The 18,423-nt window shown below is 43.8% G+C and overlaps 1 protein-coding gene across 5 annotated transcripts in view; it reads right to left on the reverse strand.

Moving 5' to 3' along the window:
- COLEC12 (collectin subfamily member 12) overlaps nucleotides 1-18,423 on the reverse strand; it is a 179,528-nt gene that overhangs the window by 43,580 nt on the left and 117,525 nt on the right. For 3 of the 5 annotated variants that reach the window (XM_070629739.1, XM_070629737.1, XM_070629738.1), the window contains one exon: nucleotides 1,427-1,549. In XM_070629739.1, coding sequence (XP_070485840.1) covers nucleotides 1,427-1,549 — 123 coding nt within the window. Of the gene's footprint in view, nucleotides 1-1,426; nucleotides 1,550-16,417; nucleotides 16,661-18,423 lie in introns of those variants that run through there. The other 2 variants (XM_070629741.1, XM_070629740.1) reach the window with 2 other exon arrangements.

Below are 18,423 nucleotides of genomic sequence, written 5' to 3' on the forward strand. Positions count from 1 at the left end.
CCTTTTATAGATAAGAAATCAGAAACTCTAAGAGGTTATGATTCATACCCAGGTTACATAGCCATGCACAGGACTTAGCATGATGCCTGACATACCAGCTAGCACTTAATAAAGTACACAGTTGTATTACAAGTGGTGGAATCAAGAATTGAACTTGGGGACGGGTCCAGTGGTGTAGTGGTTAGGTTTGTGTGCTCTGCTTCGGCAGCCCGACATTCACCAGTTCAGATCCTGGGCGTGGACCTACACACTGCTCATCAAGCCACACTGTGGTGGGGTCCCACATACAAAATAGAGGAAGACTGGCACAGCTGTTAGCTCAGTGACAATCTTCCTCATCACAAAGAAAAAAAGAAAAAGAACTGAACTTGGACCATCTGGCTCCAAAGCCCATTCTCACTCCATTACACTGTATCTCAGGAAACTACTAAACAGTGGAAGAGAGGTGGGAGGAGTTACTAGATGGAGGGGATTCACTTTGACTCTTTCTCTTCCAGGTCAAGTCGATGGGCTAGAACAGAGACTGGAATGTGTGGGAATTCTCCTCTGTTAATCTGTCAGTTCTGAGGGAAGGCAGCTGAGACGGCTGCTGAGTGAAGGATTTGAAGCTCAGCAGACCCACGTCTGCCTCTTGCTGAAACCAGACGACGTGTCTGTCTCACGTGTCTTTGATGGGGAGGCTTCCACGGCTGTTTTCTGTAAGAGGGTTTATGTAGTTCATGATTCTGAATCATGACACCTTCTACCTGTGGTGTCTGGAATGGCTGTAGGGGGTGGGGAGAATTCACTTTGTCTGCAAGTCTGGAGGATTCAGGCAAAAATCCTCCACTGACCTTAAACCAGACACATTGAAAGAATGCCTAACGTCCCATAAAGTATAGTTGAGGTGGCGGTGCTGTCTCTGTGTTTAACTTCCACAGGGCAGTATTTTCATGGAGCTATATAAACAACAGTGACCACAGTAAATGTGCTGAAGAGAAAAGGGGAATTAATTGGCCAGTCCCTTGGTGAAGTAAGTCATATCCCTGGAGATCTTGTGTTTGGCTTTTCCTCTGTCAATACAGCTTTCCTGTGTGCTGACTCCAGGGTTCCCAGAGAGCCTCTTAGAGATAAGAGGAAAACAGATTGAGGAAAAGGGAGCAGCAGGAAATAGGTAGGAAAAAGCAACAAAGAGGAAAAATCTTCATAACACATAGAGGACCATTATTATTGTTGAAATGAGTCAAAGGTATTGCTTTTTTCCCCCTTTCAGTTCCTACAGCTACAAGAAGCTCAAGACACGAAGATGGAACTTAGGATATTGCTTAGTTTTGCCTCTGAGTTGTATTAATGAAATACTTGATACTTACAAATGGGTTTTTTTTTAAATGATTAAATTAATAAAGGGAAACTTACTATTTGGAAGGAAAAAGGAAAGAGTACTTACCTTTGTATCCCAAAATGGCTACTGTGATTGTTAGCAAGGCACACAAAATGTATAATAAAATGATAGAAAACTTCAGTGCCCAGTTATTTTTACATTTGGTACATTGCGTTCCTTCCTGAATATCTGTAAGAGAAGTCAAATTTTAATAATAGTAACCAAAAAGCATTTTTGAAAAGTATCTTTTTGCATTTTGGTTCAAATACTATGACTAAGAATAATTTTTACATATACCTTACTATAGGATGAGTGGTATTTTAAAATTAAACATACCACTTTAGCAACACAAGCACTTTAAATATTGCCATTATGTTGCTGTAATTTAATATGTTGTATTTAATATGACTTGAAAATAGCACATAACTTTGTCTCACAGAATAGTTTCAAATCAAATTTCATTATGATAATTACAATTATAATTTCTATAAAAATCTCTACATGACAGAAGATTTAAAACACTCAAATCTACTTGTTTCAACCATTACTGGACCTGTAGCAATTCCAATACAACCAGCCAAAAAAAATCGTGACTTGTCCCTTGATGTTTGTTTCAGTGGTATGCTCCAGCGAATTCCCACTGGCTTGCAAGAGTCAATTGTTAAAATTGTAGGAATTTGGGGAGCTGGTTGTTAAACTGTTGGTAGCTTGAAATCAGCCCTGGAGGGGGTATTTACACCACAGAAACTGGCAAACACTACAGATTATGATCCCCCTGACCCCCTAGAAGTGGTTTCCCAGCATGCCACTGGCTTAAATGTACTATAATCTATAGCAGAAAATATAGGTAATTTTATGATTAAAATGCTCCTATATATCCATTTTTGTACATTACATGGATACAGAAAACAGACACTGACCCTTATTTATCACAGTGATTTGAATAACAACTATGAAACAACTAGAAAAACTAGACAGTTTAGATAAGAGGAGGTCAATTTTTACTGCTCACAGTTCAACTTTTTGAAAGACATTCTAGTCTAAGTGGTAAACCACCATCACTTCTGTAAGTGACTCCGGAAACTAACCCATAAAAAGGGAACTTTCCATTGGATTGATTAGAAACACAGAAGACAAGACTGTGGACATTTTAATGTGAAAATCACATGGTAAGGAGTATTGGGAGATTCCTTATTTTCCCATGTGTTTCTTACAAATAGCATCCCCCAGGAGCAAAGGCATATAAAGGCCTCATCTCCTATAATTGCGCTCAATAACTTTTGATGGGTAAGTCGTGAGGATTAAGCCACAGCCAAAGTTTCTCTCTTCTGGTTTGTAATTTTACACATAGTGCCCTTTTTCAGTGAAAAGAGTTCTTCAGCTGTGTTTAATGCAAAATGATGAGAGAAACAATGACTCAAATTTAACTTTCAGGGTTTAACCAGTCCCTCTGGTGTTCTGGGCTACAGACCAAAGGAGAGGAGGTCCAATCTGCTTGTTTCATGATTCAGAGCAGTGATTCTCAAACTCTGGGGCACTCACTTGAAAGGCTCATTAAAACACAGCGTCTCTAATTCAGGAAGTCTGAGAAGGTGCCTGAGAATGTGGATTTCTAACAGGCTCCCAGGGGCTGCTGATGCTGCTAGTCTGCGCACCATGCTGTAAAATGGTGCTCCTCAAACCCTAAAGAGCTCACAAATCACATTCTTGAAATGCAGATTCCAGTTCAGTAGGTCTGAGGTAGGAGCTAAGATTCTGCATTTCTGACAAGGTCCAGAAGACGCTTTGTCAGAGAAACACATTTTGAGGAGCTAAGGTTTAGTTTAGCAGATGGGCAAGCTGGATCAACCTTTGGTTAGGCAATCCTTGAAGATGAAGCTGTAAAGTCAGATCCATTGATCAAACAGACCTAGAGTAAATCAGTTTCTTTGCATCACAGTTTTCCCACTCCTTTTCCTTTCCATCCTTTTTCTTTAATTGCCACCTAGATGTCTCAGCACTACCTCTCATGTCCCAAATGGACGTTGGTACTAGCCCTGCCAAACCAGATCTCCAATTTCCATCCAAGTTTCTTATTTCCATTCAACCTCAATACTACTACCATGCCAATGGTTAAACTCAAAGACATCCTAAAGTCTTCTCTTGTACTCATTCTCTAATTCAATCAGTCACCAGCCCTGCTAATCTTCCTGTAGGATATTTTTATCATGATCATCTCATCTACAGTTCACTGATGTTCATTTACTGCCTACCCTGTACCAGATTCTGAACTAGGTACTTTATACATGGCATCTTTAATCCATAAAATAACCCCTTAAAGAGACAAGCTAGTGACAGCTGAAACGGCACCCCTTATACACCACAGCTAGGATTCAAACCTGGGTCTGCCTCCAAATGCCATGATCTCTCCACTACGCCATGGTGCCTCTCTCTGGTCATTCTTTCCTCTGCATTTCCACTGCCACAATCCTAGTGAGAGATCTTTTAATCTCAGTGGAAACTTCCTCTTCCTTTCCCACTGGAATCCATCCTCACCCTGTACTAAGATACTGCTATCCTCATGACATGCCAAAAAGAAAAAAAATGCAAAAACACCTTAATGGCTCACCATTAGCTAAAGGATGAACATACAGTCACACACATACACCTCGCATGTGCACACTCTTATGCTCTCTATAATCTGGCAGTTTAAAATGAAACAAAGACCCCTCACATCCAGTTAAAATGAAAATATTTTTTGTAATTGGGAGAGGAAGAAGCATGGGTAGACCCACGAACATGCCACATTTCATGTTCAGAAACAATAAACTTGCTTTAGTGGCAAGTGTCAAACACAAGAGGAGGATAGACACAAGGATGCTGGAGGGGCCTCCCACAGAAAGACTGGATGACACTTTTATGGTTGATGGGGGGGTGTCATTCCTTTTAGATTTTAGGACCGCAGTGGATGAGCTTTTTACACCTCTCCAGGGCTGCTTCTCACATTCCCTGAGAAGAGCCCCAGGAGATTTGGTCAGAGGGGAGATCGTGGTAGATAATAGAATCTGGGGCCAGAAGGTTGCTTAGAGGTCATCTGGTCAAGCATCATTGTGTTATTGATGGGGAAAGTGAGGCCAGCAAAGTAAAGCAGAAACAGAAGCCACGCGTCCTGACTCCACATGTAGGGGTCTGTCCCTCCCATCCTGGCCATGTGCAAGCACTGTGTTTGCCATGCAGATCTGCTCCAAGATAGTTGTCACTAGTTCACATTCTGAAGAACAGGGTCACTTCCTCATGAGGTGCATTTCTCATTACTGACTGTATCAGCATTTAATCAATATCAGATGGCACCACCTGGCCTCCCTTTCCACTTGACACACTTTCTGTCTTGTTTCCCCAACTCCCCCCAAGACTTATTTTTAATAAGAGTTCTGTTTTATCTTTCCTTTTCTGCCCTCCGCTGGGAGGACATCTGGCCAAACACACGGGTGCCTATTACAAAGAGACCCTGCTGGCTCATGTAGCTGGGGGACCCCCTCCTCCTTGAACTTAGATGGTCACAAAAAACATTCACGAGAGATATCCCCCTGTTACCAGCCTTTGTAGTGTTTGTTTTCTTAGCATTGCTTTCCAGAGACTGGGGACTTTGTTCCCACTGGAGGGGGCGGGGAGGAAGGGCAAGGGAATGGACCTGCAGAGTGCTACGGGTAAGAGAGTCAGGTTCAGGAAGTGAAGCAGTTTTGCCCCTAACCACCAAGAGATCTAGCTCTTCAAAAGACCTGGCCCAAACAGCACATTTGTAATTCAGCAGGCTACAGACAGAATATGCCGGAAGGTTCCATGCTTTTTCATTGGTTATCCCTGGTGAACTGTCTCCCACTGAACTTGATTCTTGGCTCACGTTTGGAATGTATCTTCCAGTGTCCAAGTCTTTATAATACAAAAAAAGTTTGGGGGCCAAGTGAAGCCTGAATCACCCTGGTTAACTCCTTGAGTATCCTCCCGAAGTCCAGAATGGGCTAACAATTTGGTCCCAGTGCCCAAACCCAAAGTTCCTGGTGTTTCCCTATTTCCAACAACACATGTTTAAAGTAAGAAGGGTGGGGGCCAGTGGGGCCACCGATCAGGGGCAGTTAGCTGGGTGGAGAGAATAATTTAAACACTGCAGGGAGGCCAATGCAGAGGGCCAGAAGAGTTCACCAGCAGAGAGAATTCCTTTCTGCTGTGGTTCTCCATAAAGAGCCCTCCTAAGTGCTGTGGTCCAGCCTCCAACCCAGTGAGTTTTTCCAGTCTTCCTGGAGAACAAAAGAGTCTCCCTCACTGTCATATTTTTCTGCCATGTATATCACCAAAGGAGGGCTTGTCTGTTAAAATGGATAGATGTTGATCAATGCCCTTCCTCCTTGAGTGAAGGCAGCACTGTGGGCAGGTGTGGGGCACTCCTGGTCCATCTAATTATCACAAGTGTCTAGAGCCTGGTGGTGTTGCCATAAAGGCTCATGTTACCAAAGAGAAGCTTCAAAAAGCGGGTGGGTTGCAAAATCCAGAAAACCACAGGGTTTGATGTGAGATTTGCACTGGCCTTTTCATGTGGTTTTTTCATAGTTATTAATCTACTGCCTGGTGGCATATATTCCCATAAGCCCAGGAGAATGATTTGGCTCTAACAGTAAAACTGATGATTCCAATCAATTCCTACAATTAAAATGCCCTCAAAAGCAACAAAACAGCAAGAGCTCACATCTTGGTTAGCTATTTGCATGCTATACAGTATCACTAGGGCAAAAGTTAAATACATAAAACACTTTATCCTGCAAATATCTAGCTTTTTCTTATTATAAAGGCCATTTACTAAACGATGGGATATGGATTTACTTAGTGAAGAAATTCTTACTAGTGAGTAATCTAGTTCTCCAAATGCAAACCACAGTCCTACATACCTTATTACGCCAAGTTTCCTAAACAATGTGGAAAATCATGAAAACGGAAGCAGGACGAGAATTGGAAATGAAATCACTTTCTGTGCAAAGTAAATGAAGCCTTATAGCATCTCTGTATTCACAAAGATGTAGTCAAACCAGAAGAATTATTTAGAAGAGAGTTTTGTGAGTCTGAAATTTTCAGCATTCATTCTGAGCTTATATTAATATTCTGCACCTTTACCAAGGGTACAGTTTTTTCCATTAAAAAGTTTTCATGTATATATACATAAAAAGGCAGTCCATTCTGGTTTGGTTTTAATGTTTAAAAAAAGGAGTATGTATTGCTTATTTAACATTTATAATTTATACTTTCCATTAAAAAGGAATTGTAGGCAAAAGCCAGATGTAATGATGCTACTCAGAATATACAGTGTCTGCCAGACTACAGAGTGTCTTGAAAGAATGCCATTATTTTCTCTTTGTGGTTTTTATAAGACGACATCCTTTATTGTATGAACTGTACACAAATGCTTTCAATTCCGAGGAGAGGAATCCTTGCTCACTGGGGAGCTCAACCATCACATCTCTTACATTTGTCTCTCCTGGCTGGCCCCTTCCTCTTGGCCCCCTTCCTATTCATTTTAGTCTATGGGCAGAGAGAGAACTGTCAACAATCCTGATGATACATTTCAGCAACCCTGACTAGTTCATTATCTGGCACTACCAAACAATGTCCCTCTGTGATTAGGCACTGAATCTTTTAATTAAAAGGACTCATGAAAATTCAGCCCCAGCTCGGGCCATCAGAATCTGTTGCATAATTGAGCTGGACGCTTACACTGCACAGGTATTTGGAGGAAGGCCACTAGACATTTGCCTGTTGGTGAAGTTTGCTATTGCTGTGAAAACACAGAGGAATTGTTGAGGACTGCTGCCATTACTGAGGATCTGATATGTGCCAGGCAGCCCCTCCTGGTTACTTACAATCCCTTTAAGAATCTCACACAGTAGGAATTCTGACCCTAATTTTACAGATTTTAGGAAAGTGGGGGTCAAAGAGGTTAAGTATCCAAGCCAGTGAGTGGCTGAGCTGGGAGCTGGACCCCGATTATCACACAAGCTTACTGACTTCCAGAAATCGATGCCTAACCAGATAAACTACAGCAAGCTGACAAGTTAGACTTGTAGAAGTGTTCTGTCAAAAAAAGAGGTGCACAAACTTCCTTTCAAGTGCTGACAGATAAGCCTTTCTCAGAAATGAGCAGTAAAATTTAGTCTCCAGTAAGTTAACGATTATAGGCCTGAGGCTTCTACAGGCTGTAATTTCTCTCCTACCATTTTGTTGTGACACACTTGAGCAGCAAATTAATTCCACCCTAAATAAATGCTCATTATCTCTGTGAGAGGTCAGGCCTGGTGTGGAGGTTTGGCTGGTAAGGTCTGTTAGGTCCTCAGGGGAATCACCCCCAATGGTAATGAAACTTTGGGAACAGGGTGGGCCGGGAAGAGAAGGTATCTTTATAACTTCAAGGTAACTATGAGACACGCAGGGGCCTCGCTCAGTTTAAGCTTGAAACTAAAACAAGTTGGTTGCCCCTATTGACTTTTCTCCTGAAGTTCTAGTACACTGAAATAGGAGCCGCAAAAGCCAGTCTCCAATGGCTCATTCATCTATAGACCCAAACAACTGGTGCTGGTTCCAGCCTGCAGTACTGGGTGGGATAAGGTAGTGGAAAGGAGGAGGTGAAAGAAGGATTTATTAGATGGTGATAAAACATTAATTAAGCTCTAGCCTCTTAACCTCTCCCCCCTTAAAAAAAACCTGCCTAGAGTATACTGGAAAAAACAATTTCTTTTACAAATAACAGCTTGAACCCATGGTTCAGAAATCCACAGTAATTTTCCACTGCTATGGTAACAGCTCCAGGTGCTCAAAGTAGATTCTAAGATGCTCACCAGCCAGCATCCTCTGACCATGCGGGTTCTCAGAGCCTCAGGGCCAGGAGCAGCATCAGCTGTCATCACAGCCAACATCTCTCTTACCAACGAGGAAACTGTAGCCCAGTGAACTGCACTGCCTGCCGCTCACACACGGGCCAACCCTGGCTTTAGGACTCAGGTTTCGGGATTCTCCACCAGAGTTCTTTAGGCCAAAACACAGCCCACTTCACCACACTGCTTTCTTGCTGCATCTCAGTCATTAATTCAAAAAATAAATATGGAGCACCCACTACGTACCAGGCACTGGGTGTAATCGGGAACAAAACAGACAACAGTCTCTGCCTTATCAAACTTACAATCCAGGGGCAGAATATTTTAACATGTTAGCAGGTGCTAAATGCTCCGGAGAAGGATAAAGCCAGGAATGAGCGAAGGGCATGTGGGAGAAGAGGTGGACGGCGGTTGTAAATTGGTGGTCAGAGAAGGCCTGGCAGATTCACATTTGAGCAAAAGCTTGAAGGAATGTGGGAAAGAGCACCAGGGTACCTGGCTGGGCGCTCACGGCAGCACCCCAACCTCTGCCATTCCCTCTCCCTGCAACACCTGTCCTCTCCCTTTAAAACCTGACTCACAAACCTCCTTCTCAATGAAGCCTGTTCTGCTCAGCCTCGCCCCAAGCCCAGCCAGGCCTGAATCCCTTTGGTACCCATGTGGTTCACGTTGCATAAATCTAGGCTCATTTGTGTGCTTTTCAATTAATTTAAATGTCATCTTCATGGCTAACACCTCCTACAGGTATGAGAATTTAATTTTCTCCAGTATTTCTTTTGCATTTTTCTAAACAAACCAGCACCCTCGAGTACTCGGCTCGGCGCACAGTTTAACAGCCACAGACTGGAGTGTGGATCCCGGCAGCGGAGGAAGCCCGCTGCCTCGCTCCTTCACTCCCTCACACAAACTGGAAGCTCTCAGGGGCCGGATTTCACAACCTTCTCTCCCTTCGTGTCTAGCTTTCTAGGTGACCAGTGACATGCTGATCTATGCCGCTGTCTTCCCAGCCAGGGTACAGATGTCCTGGGAGAGCCATTCAGCTCAGGGGCCTGTCAGTCAAAACACAGACACTCAGGAGAACACCTTCCCCCAAGCAACCAGGGACCCGCGGTCCGAAAGGAGGAGGTCTCTTCCCATGGCGGAGGTGGGAGGCAGTGGGGTTTTCCGCCTTCCTTCAGGGCCTGTCTCAGACTGAAACAAATCCCAAGGCATAAAGCTGCACGGGAGCCTTTCTACAAGTCCCTCAGCACTCAGGAAACTAAATCTGACAGGGCCAAGAGGAAAAAAGTAAGCCCACAAGCCAGCACTTGCCTTGAGCGTGGTTGCCTTAAAAAGCGTCATTTGGGGGCAGCTAAGGAGCCAGTATAATGATGGTGGGGACCCTGCAGGGCTGAGCGGACAAGTCTCAGTTAATGACAGTGTACCTGTTGTTTACACTGGCGCAGTGTTGGGGCATGTGGGAATTACGCTGTGCAGCAGGTGCTGGCAAATGAGGCCTCAATCCATTCTCTCTCTCAAATACCTACTTGATTTTTTTAAACCCACAGAACTAGTGTTTTAAAGAAAAAAAAGGGAGTGGGGGCTTCAATGTAAATGAAAATATCAATCAGCCTGAGAGACATTCCTCATTCCTCCATGAATATGTGTTTTTTACTTTCTTTAAGTGAAGACTATAGTTGAGGACACTTCAATTAAGGGAAACTGAGCCAAGACAGTACTGTCGGTGTGTTAAAGGAATTCTCTATTCTGCCCTGAATGTAGCCTCAGTTCTGACGCTTAATGAGAAATGAGTCAATCGACTTGAAATGACCCAAATGAGAAAAAGTTGGCAAATAAATGATGAGGAAAGTGGGAGGGAGCTGTTGTATAGACTACTGGCCCATGGAGGCCGTGAGGGGAGTGTGACCCCAGATTCAGTGAGGAGCATCCCATTCACAAGCTTGTTATTCATACTTCTTATCAAAACTGGACACAGGACAGAGAGAGGAAGAAATCTGCACGGGGCAGACAGCCACGGTTGCAGAGTTCAAAAGAATGAAACTGGAAAATAAAAATGGAAAATGACTACACAAAAAAGTCAGAAGGCATGCAATAAATTATAATTGAATGTAAAGTAAGTGGGAAAATGTACGTTTATTAAATTTTCCATGCCTTTATAAAGAGTTCATAAAGGACTGTGTTAAATTTAGAAAATTGTTTAAAATGGAGATAACTAGATAAAAAGATAAATAAGTACATACATTTGTATGGACACACACAGAAAGTAACTTTCTTCAGACAGTGGAGATGTTTTTAAAAAAAAGGATTTCTAGGGGCCAGCCCAGTGGTGCAGTGGCTAAGTTTGCATGTTCTGCTTCGGTGGCCCAGGGTTCGCTGGTTCAGCTCCTGGGTGCGGGTCTACACACTGTTTGTCAAGCCATGCTGTGGCAGGCGTCCTACATATAAAGTAGAGGAAGATGGGAATGGATGTTAGCTCAGGGCCAGTCTTCCTTGGCAAGAAAAAAAAGGAGGATTGGTGGCAGATGTTAGCTCAGGGCTAATCTTCCTCAGAAAAAAAAAAAAAAGGATTTCTAGGGCAAAATTCAAATCCACAATTTCCCACAGATTTCTCAGAGTGTGCTGGAGCCAGCTTACAGTGACGGGTGAGAGCCAATTGGTTCTCTCTCTCATAACTCTCTGTTCAGTGACTCCAGTTGGCAGCTCGAAATTGGTCATGCTGGGAGTATTTATACCTCAAAAATCAGCAAATGCTATAAATCAGGGCTTTTGCTTCCTCGAGAGCTGCTTGTTAAACACTTGCCAGCACACCACTCAACCTGGTACAACTGACCCATCACATTTAAACAAGTCAAACGACCGCTCTGTCCATGACGAGTAATCGCTTGGGAAGTTCAGGATCACTGGCGCAGCCAAGCCTGGACATGGTGGAGATTCTACTGAACCACTGTTCTTTCTCTCCCCCTTGAGGCTGCAGAGGTACCATATGCATTCTTATTAGAGATATTTGTGCACAATAGATGGCTCAAATTCGAAACTTTCATGGAAATTTAATAAATTTCAAATTCATAATCTCTGTGCAGTGAGATAAGCTTAGATTCCCAGTGAGGCTGACAATGCTTAGGGCTCAATTCTCACATCTCTGTTAACCTCACACCACAGATACAGGTTTGACTTAACTCTGACCAATCACCCTAAAAGTGAATTCCCTTCTCAGGTAGAGACAACATGCAGAAGGATAGGCCTGATTGGTCACTCTCCTGAAGCCACCAGGGCAAAGTTAAGAGATGGAGCCCAGGGGAATCGGCCCTGGGACAGGCAGTTGTGGAAGACACATTTGGACTTGGATAGAGGAATCACCCAGAGGAAGGGATTTCGAATGACTACCCTCAGTCTGGAAGGTATTCTCTTTGCCTCCTAAAATCATGCAGGAATTAAAACCCCATCAGCTAGGCAGAAAAAATCCAAGAGTCCAAATGAGCACGAAACTTCCGAACATTCATGAGATGTACAAATGCCTGTGACAGCAACAATCAGACTCACAGACGGAAACAGGAAAAAACATTAGAAACACACCAGCTGAGCTGCAAATAGTGGAGGCAGAATGCCTTTTGAACTTGACCTCATACAGCAGAGAATTGCAAAATTTGGTCAGGGCCACATCAGCTCTGGTCTATTATTCAATGTAGATCAGAGATGCAGAAAATATATGCACAATTTCATACGATAAGAAATGCTTAGGGTAAAATCACTTAATTGTATTTCATACTCAAAGAAATAAATTGTGTGTCCCAGATGGCCAGTAGCTCCTAATTAGGGTTGTAAACTGGTTAAACAGGCTGAAAGAAGAGGCTTGGGACAAGTTCTTAACAACACTGTCCAATCCACACCCAGCTCAGGTTTTTCTCTAACCCAGTGAATGTGGAATTTGGAATTAGTATCAGAATGGCCCACTAGAGGAGTCATTCATATATTTCTCATTTGCAGCATATATTTATTGACATTAACTCTTAGTAAACTGTACATAGTGTAGAACATAATGTGAGGTCATTGCTTACTACTCTTTAAAATATCCTGTGGTAAGAGTCCCTCCTGGTTAACAAGAGGTACTTGTCTTGAGTGGCCATGACACAATGGGATGCTGGAGATGGGCTCAGCTCGGCAGACCAAGGGCACACACTCCTTCTAGAATGGGGCCCGAGCAGGGCTCTTCCTTCTTGGGGCAGTGCAACCTCTCACAGCTCTACTGTTGGGAAAGGCGCTCAGAGTTCAGGTCCTACTGATGACGGGTCAGCAGCATCGTCTTGCAAACACAAAGAGAACACTATTTCATTACCTTCACGTTATGCACGTCCTGAAGAGGAACTGAAAAAGAAGGATTCAGTGAGTCACAAAACGTCTGTTCCTAAATGAGGAATAAAACGAAATCTGGACTTAATAGCTTCAGCTACTATGCAAAGTTCCTTCCTGCTGGAAAGCAGTTGTGTTATAGCAGCAAAGCTAGTAAAGACAACCAACCACCTGTAAATAAACCTACTGGCTGCCCTGAAACAATCTGTCACTTTATACAGCACTTAGGGGAAACAACACCTAATAAACAACACCTAGTAAAGCAAAGGAACATACACTACACTGAAAGGAAAAATACTACCTACCACTGTGGTTATGCCAGTGCTTATAAAATTAGAAGCACTAATTTATTGGGGTAAACAGTGCCCCAAATGACTGTGTGACTGTATATTCACTAAATTTTATCTCTAGGACTATTGCATAGAAGTAAATTTTGGCTCTGAGTTTGGGGGGAAGATCTGTCTGTTTCCACTCCTGCTTATTTCCCAGACACACATCTCAACCAGACACAAATCATCTAAGAGAAATGTTTATCCAAGTGGAGCTGGAGAAGGCAGGGGCTCCGGGCAGGCCCTCGGGCTCCAGGAGGGCTCCCTCCTTCAAAGGCTTCTGCTGGACAGGCCTAGGGTAGGATGGAAAGGATCACAGAATAGGGGACAGAAACAAGAAAGAAATTTTTTTTTTGAGGAAAAGAGCCAAGATTTGTGAAAGAATAAGAGAAAGGAGAGAACTGTAGCAACAGGGAGATGAAAATACATAAGCAACTACAGGCCTCGTGAAATAGACCATTTGGAAGGTTCCTACCATCGAGTCATTATGTCCTAACAAGCTGCAAGACCCTGAAGTGGAGAGTCGGTGCGTCACTCATTGAGACACAGAGACGATGTGGATTATTCCTATTAATAATGAAGAGCAGCTTCTGGAGTGTGAAGGGAAAACAAACAAGAGCATGAAACGAATATTTGCACAACAGTCCTGTAAAATTACCTGGACATCTAGGGCAGAACCAAGCAAGTATGTCACATAAAGAAATAAGTACCAATCCAGCCTCTACCATTAAAATGCAGTGATTCTTATTTCCCAAATGGCCGATCTACCTCCAATACTAAGGTTTCATGTCTGTACACCTGGTCCTCAGAGCAGGGTGGTATCTCAGCTCCCACCCCCTCCCATCAGCCAGCTGCCTTCATGAGGCACCAAGATTGGGGACCAAGCACTGCAGCTCCACCCGTCCGTCCAATGCCCCGACTTGGGCACTGTGTCTAGACAATGAAAGCATTCTTCTTTAAATGCATTGCAGAGTCAACTCCCCTCCCTCCACCCATCCTCATGAAACACAAAATAGGTATTAAGTTGAAGAGACCAAACTGATTCCATTCATTTTCATTGCACTGTCTCTAGTAAGTCAAACGCCACAGTCCTAAAGTCCCTGAGCCACAGCGGGGAGCAGACTGTGCAAACCTTGAAGTGGGTGCAGAAGCAGGTGGACAAGAGAGTTTCCTACCTCTATCATTTTGTAGGGCACACCTGAGAGTGTTACCTACTGACCCTGGTAATGTAATTCACACAATGTTGAGCAGTCAGTGATTCAAGAGTATACCTCAAACTACTTTCTGCCAATGGGACATTTAATGTTGTGACACAGGAAGTATACTGACATCTCGCGAATAGGGGATCCATTTTTCAGTCTGATCTCCCAGCAGACAAAGAGTAAACCTCCTCCCATTCTTAAAGGAAACATTACAGCTCTGTTGCAAAAGATAATGACTCTCCCTGAGAGACTGATACTGTTAAATTAATTAAACAAGGAGGCCATTAGACTGAGGTGGCTCTAACGCCTGGCAGCCCACATAAACAAACCAAAACCTAAGCCAGAAATGCCTCATCGTTAGGAAATCAAAACCTAAGGACAACCAATCACAAACAGCCAACGAGGCTTTAACTACAGCCAATCAGTAATTTCCTTTCTTTGCTTCCACACCTTCTCTGTGTAAGTCCTTCCCCTGACTCCTGTTGGTGGAGCGCTCCTAACCACTTCTGGTTGGCCGCTGCCTGACTGGAATAGATTTTTGCTCAACTAAACTCTTAAAATTCTTACTATGCCTCAGTTTCTCTCTTAACAGTATATTCAAATTCGAGAGGAGCACAGACCACAGCTGCCCTGTGACCAGGACAAAACTGACAGGGTGGTGGTGGTGGTGGACAGGAACACAGACTGAATCTGTGGCGAGGGCATGTTTCATAGTTTTCCTCTTTTTAAATTTCCATCTTGATGAAAAATGTGAAATTCCTATGCAACTGAAGAACAAGTAAACAGACTTCTGTTTCATAATTTATACTGCCGATCTTATCTACTATCAGATCTGAACTTATTTGATGTTTCCGATGGTTATACTTTCTCCCCTCCACAGCGATAAACAGGGGGCATGTTGACGCTCTGACCTTGATGTGAGAAGCAGACATCTCCAGTGAGACTAAACAGTGGGGGAAGGGCAGTGTGGACATACGGCAATGGATTCCAACAGGACCAGAATGATTTCCTTAGCCATACTGATGAGGGGTTTTTACCAATTCCTTAGTGAGGAGGAACTGAAACCTGATATCAAAACTCACTGTATGTCCTTTATAGTTTATTGTATATAATTATGTACCATAAACTGTAGGGGGTTTGCATTCCAGGGCGTGGGATCAGTCATTCCCAACAAATCCTTTTGTTGACTTCTCTAAGTCCCAGCTAAGAACTCCTTGAGGGCTTCTCTGAACTGGGAAGAACTGACTAAAGTCGTAGAACTCTAGTGCTCAGGGGGAGCAGCAGCATCCCCACTGAATTCCGCCTGGTGTGCTTCAGGGACAACTGCAGGAGCGCATCAAACAACAGACACACTGGGTGCACCCTCTCCTCCAGTACCAGAGGACGCCAGTATGTGCCAGCGTGACTTTAGGAATGTCTATCTCTACTGTACTGCTGTCAAGTCACTACACTTCCCTGTTAAGTTTTTCTCTTTGTTCCCCTTCCGAGCTTGGACCTCATCTCGCATGTGGGCCCTGTTCCACGAAGGACCCAAGAGGATGGGGGGCTTCCAAATACCTAAGGTCCAGGTTGTTGTTTTAAACCACTTGGCTCATATGCGTGTCTGTAAAGCATTGCTAGAATTGGAGGTGTTTCAAAGGCAATGAGGAGCATATGAGAATAAATGATCTAATACAGCGAGTGAATTCCTGGTGATTTAGTCACTGAGCAAAGAGGCAAAACAGACCTTGAGTGATAGTACACCTTGATGTCCTCAAAAATACATTCCACACCTCCTAAAAGACCATCATTTATCTTTCTATCTTGGGAAAACTATAAGTAATATTTGTCAAACATAGGTATTACAGATTGTTAATATTAGGGAAGTAAAAGCTCCCTTTAAACCCCTTTGAAATGTGTACATTTTCACAGGCTTGCAGACAGGCTAATGCACTACCACATCCAATGTTGCAAATATGGCCTGCAATTGCGATGAAGCCATTCAAGGGACAAGCAACATGAAAGCTATGACCTCTCCCCAGAAAAATGCACACAGACATACATTTGGAGGTGATTTCAGGAGTTCCATGAGCTCCAGAAGCCACCGATAGACCTGAAGCTCAGAACTCATGATGCCTGGCTTCTCACAGGAAGTATGAGGATATCATAATCCGTTCCCCAAGGAATTTATAGGTGCTAGTAAGTTCTGTGTCTGTGACACTGAGAGGACAATTCCATTGACGAACATCTCCACCCTCACCCTTCCTCCATTGATCCTCTTGGTCGCCTGGCCCAAGCGATATTTACCTGTGAGTCCCTGGTTCCAATGACTAATTCAACACAGTTCCAAGTGTCGACCATAGTCGTCTATGCAGCCAGCTAAGAAGCATCATCAAGACAATGCAACGCAGAGAGGCAGCAAAGGACAGAACCATCCAGAAGAAGGGAGGAAGCTGGACACAGACAGGGGAAGTTGGGGAAAGTTCATCTGTTGCTAAAATCAACAAGTACAATGTTGACAGTGGAAGCCCAGATGTCCCGTGAAGAAATGTCCTACTCAAACAGTCTCAGAAAGTTGGCAACTGTCTTTGTGGGAACAACAGCAGGAGCAGCAGCTGTGGTGAAGGAATCAGAAGGGTCCTTTCTACACATCTGGCTTCCTCTTGATCATGTCCCTCCTCTGCTCAAACTCTTTGGGCAGTTTCTTCTTGCACTGAGACAAAGAGCTGAGGTCCATGAGGCCCCACAGCGTCTACTCCCCGACCCTGACCTCTCTGACCTCATCTACTCTCCCCCTCGCTCCTTCTACTCCAGTCACACTGGCCTCCTTGCTGAACCCTGAACACACCAGACACGTGGCCACAGGACCAGAATGATTTCCTTAGCCATACTGATGAAGGGTTTTTGCCAATTCCTTAGTGAGGAGGAACTGAAACCTGATATCAAAACCCAGTGTATGTCTGTTTCCTCTGCCTGGGACTCTCTCCCGTGGACACCCTCACAGCTCTCTTTCAGGTCTTTACTCAAATGTCACCTTGTCAGAGAGGTTTTCCCTGATCATCCTTTTGGAAATTGCAATATTCCCCCCACATTATCCATCCCCCTTTCCTGTTTTATTTTTCTCCATAGCACTTACTACCACATAACATATTATCTATTTTACTTATCTTTTGTGCTCCCTCAATAAGACTATAAGTTTCATGCAGGCAGAGACTTCTGTCAGTTACATTCACCACTGTATCCACAGGGGCTAGAATATGAAGGGCACAGCACCAACCTCACGGGGCTATTGAGAAGATGACATGAGTTAACACAGGTGAAACACCTGAAGAGCACATGGTAAATAATAAGAAGTAGGTAAATATTTGCTATTATTTTGATTTTTCTTTTACACTTCATGACAAACCTAATGAGTAGTTATTATTATACCAATTTTACAGATTAGGAGACTGAGGCTCAGAGTAACCTACTTGAGGTTACACATTAACAGTTGGCAGAACCAGGATTCAAACCCAGATCTGACTCTACGTTTTGTGCACTCACTCCCTTCCCTCTGCTTTGGAAGCCCTGGGATAGAGGAGAGGCAAAAATCCACTCATTCTGGAACAAGCTCAAAGCCTGAGAACGCTCTGGCCAAAGCGGGTGGGGTAAGGAATAAAGCTTCCAGAATCCAGAGACTTTATCCCGCACGAATCTGCAATGGCGTGTGGCATTCTGTTTACTTCCTAAGTTCTCCAAAAAATGTAATGGAGCCTGCCAATTAAAAAATATTTTCATGACCCCAGAAAATCTGTGTATTTGGAGACATTTACTTTAAACAGTCATTCCACCATAACAGGAAAAAGAGGGAGAGCAGAGGAGTTTATTATAACAGCTGCTTTCATACCCCAAACAAGGTTCTGGCTGTTTTTGGCAGGTTGTACTGTAGTAGAGTTGGCAAGAAGCTGACAGACTGCGCGAATTTCCTTTCAAAAGATCATTCTGCTTCCTCAGAAAAACCCATGACTGGCTATCTGGTGTGAACGGCACATGTTTGTTCCACCTTCGCTCCTCTGTCCTCCTAGGGCTACCACCCCAGCTGGGCCGAGAGGGGGCACAAGTCTGTAGGGCAGAAAGAGTGTGGGCTTTGGGCTTCTGAAGACCTCGGGGAGAATCCAATGTCTCCGTTATGAGCCGCTCGACTCTCTGAGACAGTGTCCTCGTCCGCAGGGCTATTACCAGGATCAGAGGAAGGCAAATGCAGCTCCTCACACACCACCAGGTACCGCTGGAGCTCTGGTTATGATGTCGTTATTATCACGACTTTAGAGAAC

This window comes from Equus przewalskii, chromosome 7 (genome assembly GCF_037783145.1).
Source record: "Equus przewalskii isolate Varuska chromosome 7, EquPr2, whole genome shotgun sequence".
In the NCBI taxonomy this organism is placed as follows: Eukaryota; Metazoa; Chordata; class Mammalia; order Perissodactyla; family Equidae; genus Equus; species Equus przewalskii.